Source organism: Hemitrygon akajei, chromosome 3 (assembly GCF_048418815.1).
Source record: "Hemitrygon akajei chromosome 3, sHemAka1.3, whole genome shotgun sequence".
In the NCBI taxonomy this organism is placed as follows: Eukaryota; Metazoa; Chordata; class Chondrichthyes; order Myliobatiformes; family Dasyatidae; genus Hemitrygon; species Hemitrygon akajei.
Window position 1 is genome coordinate 193,518,351 of NC_133126.1, and position 10,147 is coordinate 193,528,497.

The 10,147-nt window shown below is 42.8% G+C and overlaps 1 protein-coding gene across 1 annotated transcript; it reads left to right on the forward strand.

Annotated features, from left to right (window-relative positions):
- The first annotated feature begins 322 nt into the window (after nt 1-322).
- LOC140724509 (extracellular calcium-sensing receptor-like) lies at nt 323-8,126 on the forward strand. The gene is made up of 6 exons (XM_073038954.1): nt 323-426; nt 1,034-1,325; nt 4,298-5,134; nt 5,537-5,764; nt 7,010-7,133; nt 7,222-8,126. Exons 2-6 carry the CDS (start codon nt 1,068-1,070, stop codon nt 8,124-8,126), a joined length of 2,352 nt encoding a protein of 783 aa, XP_072895055.1. The 5' UTR covers nt 323-426; nt 1,034-1,067.
- Nucleotides 8,127-10,147: the final 2,021 nt, after the last annotated feature.

The window sequence follows — 10,147 nt, forward strand, 5'->3', positions numbered from 1 at the left end:
ACTCAGCCTTTTTCATGTTTTGCGATTTGCAGGCTTCAGGTAGCATGACACGGTTAATTCCGTTTATTTTTGTCGCTGTCTGAAATTAGATTAAATGCCAATTTATTCCCTCCTGAGAGTTATTTCTTCAATCAGGAAAAACAACATCGTTTGTTCAAGCATGAACTTCAATATAAATCTGCGTGTTCGTTTGTCAGCAAGAATCAGAACTAAAGCAAATATGTGTTGTGTGCTGATTTGGGGATTATTGTTATCTGTTACAGTGTCAGCTGGCAGCCTGATATGTAAACGTCGAGAATTGTTTGATTTGTTCAGTTTATCGAAGGAAGGAGACATCGACATTGGCGGAATATTCGCTCTGCACTCCCGTACAGAGAAATCGGAACTTTCATTTGAAACCAGACCTAGAGCGGTGAAATGTGAAAGGTCAGTTTAATGAGCCGTCTGATGGGTTTACTACTTTTTCTGTAACTTAAAACTAATTTGATGTTCTCTCTTTTCATGTTGTCACTGATTTCCTTTCAACAAGAATGAATGCGTTTTGAGTGCTAGTACCAAATATTTGCCTCCATAAATTGCCTAAATTATATATTGTACCAGATAGTTTGAAAAGAAAAGACATTGCAGATAAACAGTCGGTGTGCGTTAGTTCTAATCTACCAGTAATCAGACCCCACACACCACGGGTATACTCTCTTCCCCTCTCACCACATCCACCCATCGAGATGAAGAAATAAAGGTCTGAAAACATGTAACAACTCTCTACATCGTTTTTATGAGAGTATAGAACGGTCCTTTAGTATGATAATGTGGACCCGAGCTCATAAGTACGTTGTTATGGGCTTGCGGATTTTTGCCTACCTTCATTGTACTCCGTGACACTGACGCCTTGGTCTGCCCTCCCTGGTGCTATATGAAACTACTGTTGTAATGCAATAATCTGTATGGATTGCAGACCAAAGATTTTTTTACTGTACACGTAATATCATAAATTTACCAGTTTACTAATTAACTGTGAACCGCTTTCTTACAGTTTTGTACTTCGACAATTCCGTTTCACACAGGCGATGATATTTGCGATTGAAGAGATAAACCGGAATCCCTCTCTGCTTCCCAATATTACACTGGGCTACAGGATTTATGATTCGTGCAGTCAGCCTCACTTTTCAGTGAAAGCTGTTTTCGAAATGATAAACGGACAGGACCCAACATTCCCGCAGCGATCCTGTCCCCCGCGTTCACTAGTTCCTGCTATCGTGGCTGATGCGGCTTCTTCGCAGTCCTTGGCGGTTGCGGCTACAGTAGGCCCTTTCAAAATCCCCATGGTAAGACCAGTCTTTAACTGATGGAGTCTTATTATTCTCTTCTTAAGCTGTCATCAGTTACTCTAGATAGAAGACCCGGTGTTTTTATGACTTGCTGGTGAAATATTTTTTCATGATCTCCACTGCAGTATACTAATTTATTTACTGTTGTGGTGTTCTAAGATTGAAAGACCATTCTTTGATTTATAATACCTGTATACAATATCAACATCGAATACTCGCTCTCACACTGCAAGTGGCCATTCGGCATATTATGCCCTTCATGATGACATTCGACCAATAACTCTGTCCCCACTTTTCGCGCCTCTGTCTGACGTTCCTTTAATCGACCTATTCGCTTACCCGTCTATTAACTACTTTCTGGTCCACGTCATGTCTAGTTACACTTTATTGGGGGGCAATGCAGTGCAGCCGCAGGGAGAACACGTAAACCCCATACAAACAGCAAAAGAGTTTTGGGTCGAACAGTTGTGCGAGGCAGTAGCAGCAAAAACTAGTCTCACAAACGAAATGCTAGAGAAACTTACTTGGTCAGGCAGAGTCGGTGAAGGGAATGAACAGTCAACCTTTCTCGTGGAGACTGTTGAAGATACAAGGAAAAAACTACAGGATTGCAGGCTAACATTTATCCATCATTCCGTATTTCTAAAAGAATGGGCGTGATATACTTACTCTACTGTGGGAGCTTCATACCACAGATGAAGAGATTGCGTTTCACGTAAGATTGATGTGATATGGAGTTATACATTGTGCAAATAAGTGAAAGATTAAGTGTTCCACGTAGGTGCTGCGCCATATTTTGCAAATCTCTATTAAGTTTAATTTCATTCTTGCCTCTCTTGCGGAAAACATAAAAGCTCAAAGCCCCGTTAATCCCGACTGTGCAGATTGGTTATTCGCCGGAAAGGTGTTGGAAACATAGAAAACTTACAGCACAATGCAGGCCCTTCGGCCTACAAAGTTGTTGCGAACTTGTCCCTACCTTTGAAATTTCTCGGTTTACCTATAGCCTTCTATTTTTGTAAGCTCCATGTACCTATACAAAAGTCTCTTAAAAGACCCTATCGTATCCGCCTCCACCACTGTTGCCAGCAACTCTTTTAGTAAAAATCTTATCCTTGACATCTCCTCTGTACCTAGTCCACAGCACCTTAAACCTATGTCCTCTTGTGGCAACCATTTCAGAACTGGTAAAAAGCCTCCGACTATCCACATCATCAATGCCTCTCATCATCTTATACACCTCTATCAGGTCATCTCTAATCGTCCGTCGCTCCAAGGAGAAGAGGCCGAGATCTCCCAACCTATTCTCGTAAGGCATGCTCCCCAGCCCAGGCAAGATCCTTGTAAATCTCTTCTGAACCCTTTCTATCGCTTCGACATCCTTCTTGTAGTGAGGCGATCAGAACTGAGCACAGTACTCCAAGCAGGGTCTGACCAGGGTCCTATATACCTGCAACATTACATCTCGGCTCCTAAAGTCAATTCCATGACTGATGCAGCACAATTCACCGTACGCCGTCTTAAGCACAGTATAAACCTGCGTAGCTGCTTTGAACTGCTATCGACTTGGACCCCAAAACCCTCTGATTTTCCACACTGCCAAGAGTCTTACCATCAATACTATATTCTGCCATCATATTTGAACTACCAATATGAACCACTTCACATTTATCTGCGTTGAACTCCATCTGTCACTTCTCAGCACAGTTTTGCATCATATCATTGTCCCTCTGTAACATCTGACAGCCCTCCAAACTATGCACAACACCACAAACATTTGTGGAATCACCAAACTTACTAACCCATCCCTCCACTTCCTCATACAGGTCATTTATAAAAATCACGAAGATTAAGGTTCTCAGAACAGATCCCCGAGGCACTCCACTGGTGACTGACCTCCATGCAGAATATGACCCGTCTACAACCACTCTTTGCCATCTGTGGGCAAGCCAGTTCTGGATCCACCAGCAATGTCCCCTTGTACCCCATGCCTCCTTCCTTTCTCAATAAGCCTTGCATGGGGTACCTTATCAAATGCCTTGCTGAAATCCACATACACTACATCTACTGCTCTTTCTTCGTCAATGTATTTAGTTACATCCTCAAAAAATTCAATCAGGCTCGTAAGGCATGACCTGCCTTTGACAAAGCCATGCTGACTATTTATAGTCATATTATACCTCTCCAAATGTTCATAAATCCTGACTTTCAGGATGTTCTCCATCAACTGACCAACCGCTGAGGCAAGACTCACTGGTCTATAATTTCCTGGACTATGTCTAGTCCCTTTCTTTGATAAATGAACAACTTCCACAACCCCATCGCCAGACGCTTAGTAATCCCCTCCCTGGCCCCCCACAATAGCCTAGGGTACATATCATCCGGTCCCGGCGACTTACACAACTTGATACTTTTCAAAAGCTCCAGAACATCCTATTTCTTAATATCTACATGCTCAAGCTTTTCAGTCTGCTGCAAGACATCAGTACAATCCCCTCTGTTTGGCTGACTTTGGACTATTTTCACAACTTTCGGTATGTATTGCGTGATTTTCCCCAGAGTGGGACAATAAGGAATTTGGGGGAATCAGTTGAAGATGGGGTGGAAGAACTTTAAAGGGACCCTGAGAGGAAGTCTTTCTACACCAAGGACAGCGGATATGTGGAACGAGCTGCAGAGGAAGTAGATGAGCATGGAACAATTAGAACATGAGGACTTTTGCATGAATTGAAAAGGTTTAGAGTTACATGGGCTAAAGCAGGCGATTCTGGCCAGCATTATGGAGAGATAGGATGTCATAAAGTTGAGTCAGAAGGCCCGTATCCGAGCTGTACAACTCTATGAATCTAAGCTAGGAATACGCCAATTGTAGCAAAGTGTCTGTAGTTATTGGTCTTTGCCTGGACTTTACCCACCGCGATCGAACTAATTTCACTGTTTTACTGTTTCTGTTTTTGCATTCTGACCAGGTTAGTTATTTCTCCACGTGTGCCTGTCTTAGCAACCGGCGGAAATTCCCCTCCTTCTTTCGAACAATCCCAAGCGATTACTTCCAGGCTAAAGCATTGGCCCAACTTGTCAAGCGGTTTGGATGGACATGGATTGGAACGGTGAAAAGCGACAGCGATTACGGAAACTTTGGCATGCAGGCCTTCACTGAGACGGTTCAGAAACTTGGGGTTTGCATTGCCTTCTCCGAATCTTTCCACAGGACGTATTCCAGAGAAAGGTTACTACGTGTTACCCACGTTATAAGAACAGCTTCCACGAAAGTCGTGGTGGCTTTTCTTGGTCAAGGCGATATGACCATTTTGTTGCGTGAAATTGTTCGACAAAATATTACTGACATTCAGTGGGTGGGCAGTGAGGCTTGGATCACCACTTGGCTTGTGCCTCCAGAGGAGACCAAAAGATTCGTTACTGGGGCCATTGGGGTTGCCGTACGTAACGTGAATATCCCGGGGTTTAAAAACTTCTTAACGGGTCTTCACCCGTCTGCCTATCCTGGTAATGATATAGTTGAAGAATTTTGGGAAAAGACCTTCGGTTGTAGCCTGAAAAAAATAGATAACAACACAGGGATCACAACGGCCACTGCTCAGCCTCGTCAATGTACAGGGACGGAGAACCTAAAGGCTGTGTCTAACAGCTACACGGACACATCTCAGCTGCGGGTGACCAACAAAGTTTATGAGGCTACTTATGCTATAGCCCATGCACTTCACAATATGTTTTCCTGTAAAAGTGGCAAAGGCCCTTTTGACAACCAGTCTTGTGCAAATATTTCACATTTTCAGCCGTGGCAGGTACGTATATTTGATCAATTAATACGAACACAATGCAATTAAATTTCTCGCAGCTGCTTACTTCAATCACCGATCCGCCCCGCCCCCTCCCCACCCCCGACCCTCTTTGTTCCAGCTGGCTTCAGCTTTCATCTTCTCCCATCACTACCCCCAAATTTGTCATTCTGGGATATTCCCCTTTCATTTCCAGTCATAATGGAGGCAGTCGGCCCGAAACGCCACTGTTTGTACATTACCATGGATACTGTACTACCTGTTGTCCTGCTGACTTCCGTCAGTATTAGTTGTGTACTGTTCCAGTTTTACGCAAAATACATTTTGTTCATCAATTAAAAATATCTGTATTTGCTTATCAGTAGGTCACCAATGCAAGGTTCTACCGTCTGTGTCTTCCTCTGGCAGGTTTTGCATTATTTGCAATCACTAAATTTCTCAAGTAAGGTCGGGGAAAGGATACATTTCGATGTAAACGGTGACTCGGTTGCTACGTACGACATTGTCAACTGGCAGGTGAATAGGGAGGGAAATGCCGCTGTTTTGATAGTTGGACATTATGATGGATCCGCAGCTTCGGATGAACAAGTCATAATCAATGAGGGATCGGTAGTATGGATTGGAAGTCGCAGAGAGGTAATATGCGAAAAATAATAAATACCTGGAATTCTATCAAGATATTTTATAAGTTTACGTGCCAACTCTCTTTCCATAACACAGCAACATGATTCAGTTTCATGATGTGATTAAACATCAGAAGATCTCTCCGGCCGAGGTTAAGTACGGCCGATGCATGGACATCCCAACAGAAGAAAGAGATTCCATAAATCTCCTAAACTCAAATCCACCGTACAATGATAACTTTATTGCTTCGGAGGGCGTATGAATTTCTCTTTGTCTCAGTCTGTCCATCTGACTAATTGTTTATTGCTGTCTCTCTGCCACACACACACACACACACACACACACACACACACACACACACACACACACACACACACACACACACACACACACACACACACACACACACACACACACACACACACACACACACACACACACACACACACACACACTGCCTCCACTATTTGTAATTGTTCTTTGAGATCAGACTTAAGTGTTTTTAAGCTATTTCTTTGCAATAGTGTGGCGGTGTGGTTACCCTGTCGATGGAACTTTGGGTCCATTCCGACACGGCAGAGTTGACCCACGATTGGTTCCCGGGCATAGACAGCATATTATCACCCGATTATATATCAGCATAGATAAAATGCCATTAGCAACTGGAATGTGGTAACAACACGAATGTCTCAAGTTTCGTGATGGATGCTGTTACGGCAGGCATAACACACTAACATTTTTCGGCAATTTCCAATTACCAGGGTGACAGCTGATTCTTCCCAAGAAGAGATATTGTTGAGAACGGTGATATGCGTTTATACTTTCCCTTCATTAGCCGCGTAAGTTTTCACGATAAGTGCGTCATTTATTTCCTCGCATATCAAGGCATATGTAATATCAGCTAAGGTAGATAAATTCAGAACATTATGGAGTGATGCAACACAGAATCATCCCCATCTAACTTTGTTATATCCGCATGCATATGGCAAACATGCACCTAAAATTTTATTCCACTCCAAATACATCCAAGTACATGAGCACGTACATTGTGAATGTAGTTATTCTCCTTGCGTCCATCACTTCCTTTGGAAGCTTATTCATATACTCCGCAATTTCTGTGTGAACAAGATGGCCGTGGGGTATGTTTCATATCTTTCTACGCTCACCTCAAATCTGTTTTCTGTCGTTGTTGCTTCCTCCATAGTGATGTTTCTTAGAAAAGTAGGGCATTAACATATTGTCGTTCTTTGCTACGAGGTCCCCAAGGCAGTTTGTTCCAACAGCTGTTCTCCTGGAACAAGAAAAGCAGCTCGCAAGGGACAGCCAATTTGTTGCTTTGATTGCATTCCGTGCGCACAAGGGGCGATTAGTAACACTACAGGTATGGACAGATAATATCCTCATTGTTCAAGTGTTCCCAAGTGTTTCCAGTCCGCTCAATAAATCAATTTACACTTTTCTCCTTCAAGATTCAATTGAGTGCATGAGGTGTCCCATCGATTCCTGGTCCAACGACCGACAAGACCAATGCATACAGAAGCAAAATGATTTTCTCTCATTTGCAGAGGTGATGGGGATTATTCTGACCACATTGGCACTGATTGGAAGTTGCAGTACTGCCACGATAGGTGGCGTTTTCCTGCTCCATAAAGACACTCCGATCGTGAAGGCCAACAATTCAGAGCTCAGCTTCCTTCTTCTCTTCGCACTAACCCTTTGCTTCCTCTGTTCAATCTCATTTATTGGCGAGCCGTCACCATGGTCCTGTATGCTACGCCACACCATGTTTGGCGTTAGTTTTGTCCTCTGTGTTTCCTGTGTTTTGGGCAAGACGATTGTTGTGGTGATGGCATTTCAGGCGAAACTGCCCAGTAATAACGTGGCCAAGTGGTTTGGTCCCCGACAGCAACGCCTGACCGTGTTTCTTCTTACCCTGCTACAGTGCTTAATATGTACCGTCTGGCTCATCAAATCCCCACCCATACCCGTCAGAAATATGGCTTATTCGAACAAAGTGATCCTTCTCGAGTGTAATGTGGGGTCTGAAGTAGCATTTTACTGCGTCCTGGGTTACATTGGCTGCCTGTCATTGGTTTGCTTTGCCGTTGCCTTTTTGGCACGAAATTTGCCGGATAACTTCAACGAGGCGAAATATATCACATTTAGCATGCTGATATTCTGCGCTGTTTGGATATCTTTCATTCCAGCTTATGTCAGTTCTCCCGGAAAGTACACTGTGGCCGTGGAAGTGTTCGCAATTTTGGCTTCCAGTTTCGGCTTACTTTTCTGCATCTTTGCGCCTAAATGTTACATTATATTGTTAAAGCCGGAGAGAAATACAAAGAAACATTTGATGGAGAAAGTGTCATCGTAAAAAGTATCATGTAGCATTTGTTTTATTATATTTGTATTAATTTATTGTTGTCATATGTACCGAGATGCAGTGAAATTCTTGTCTGGCATGCTATCCAGGCAGATCAAAGCAGCGGGGCAAAACATGGCAAATGAAGAATAATGCAGAATAAAGTGTAAAAGATCCAGAAACAACTGCAGTGCAGATAAACAATAAAATAAAAGATGATAAAGGTGTAATGACATTTTGATGAAGGCAGCTTCAGATGTAAAGTCGTGCATGTTTTAGTTCAATTGTTCTCCTTAATCGAAGTTACTGCCATTGAAGATTGTAATTGGGAAATATTGTTGAAATATTTTGAATGTATTTGTAGTGTTACCGTACAATAAATAAATTTTAACCGTTTCAAAATTTAAGGTTATCATTGCTTTCCCTATTTATGTATGGCTGCATGATTCAAACATTGAGAATGTAATGTATCATCAAAAAAGCGATAGATAGATATCGAAGAATAGCTTTCCAAATAGCTTAGATACGTAATAGCCCAAGAAAATATACATCCTTTTGTAAGGTGGCAGAATTAAATGGATCTTTCTCTCCGGAACAACGTGCCCTACACCTAGTCAGCGAGCAGACCAAAACACTGTAGATTATATTTCTAAAAAAAAAAGTATACGGCGTTAAGTAAGAAAAGTTGCAAGTTTAAAAGATACAGCGAATTTGTGAGAAATTTACAAAAAACGCAAAACTTAATTGGAAACGTTTTCACGAACATGATGAAAAGAAGAGTTGACCAGAATTGGCATGGGTTGCAAAGAGACTCAGGACCCCATAGTTATCTATGAGAAATGCCATATGCATTAAGACCACAAGACAGCAAAGCAGATGAACAGAATTAAATTGGCCATCGAGTTTGCTCCGCCATTCAATCATGGCTGATCCCTTTCCCGCCCTCCTTAACCCCATTCTCCGGCATTGATGCCATGTCCAATCAACAACATATCAACTTCTGCTATAAATGCACCCAACGACCTGGCGTCCACAGCTGCCTGTAGTCACATATTCTACGTGTTCATCATTCTCTGGCGATAGAAATGACTCCGCATCTCTGTTTTAAACGGGCGACCCTCCATCCTGAGGCTGTGGTCTCTTGTTACAGAACCCCCTCCCCCATCCGGGGAGACATCCCTTTCAAATCTACTCTGTCTCGATCTTTCAACATTTGAAAGGATTTAATGAGATACCCCCCCCCCACCCCCCATCCTTCTGAATTCCAGCGAGTACAGACCCAGAGACAGCAAACGGCTCTCGTTTGCTAACCATTTCCTTCCCTGAATCAAACTTGTGAACCGTCACTGGACCCTCTCCAATGCCAGCACAACTTTTCTTAGATGTAGTGGTTGTAGCATTGTAGTATTGTGTGCAGTTTTGGTCACCGAATTACAGGAATTACATTAATACGATTGAAAGAGTGCAGAGAAGGTTTACAAGGATGTTGCTGGGACTTGAGAAGGCGATTACAGAGAAAGGTTCAATAGGTTAGGACTTTATTCCTTGGGGTGTAGAAGAATAAGGGGAGATTTTATAGAGGTCTATAAAATTATGACGGGTATAGATAGAGTGAATGCAAGCAAGCTTTTCCACTGAGGCTAGGGAGAAAAAAAAAACAGAGGACGTGTGTTGAGGGTGAAAGGGGGAAAGTTTAAAGAGAACATGGGGGGGGGGTCTTCTTCAGAGAGATTGGTGGGAGTGTGAAATGAGCTGTCAGATGAACTGGTAAATGCGCGCTCACTTTTAACATTTAAGAAAAAACTTGAACAGTTACATGGATGAGAGGTGTACAGAGAGATATGGTCCTGGTGCAAGTCAGTGGGACGAGGCAGAAAAATCGGACAGCAGAGCCAAGGAGGGCCAAAAGGCCTGTTTCTATTCTGTAATGTTCTATGGTTCTATGATTATCACTTTCTGATTGCAATTTTGCCCTATCATCTGCCTACACTTCCTGACAATCTGACTGCACGCTATCCTTGCTTTTTAACATC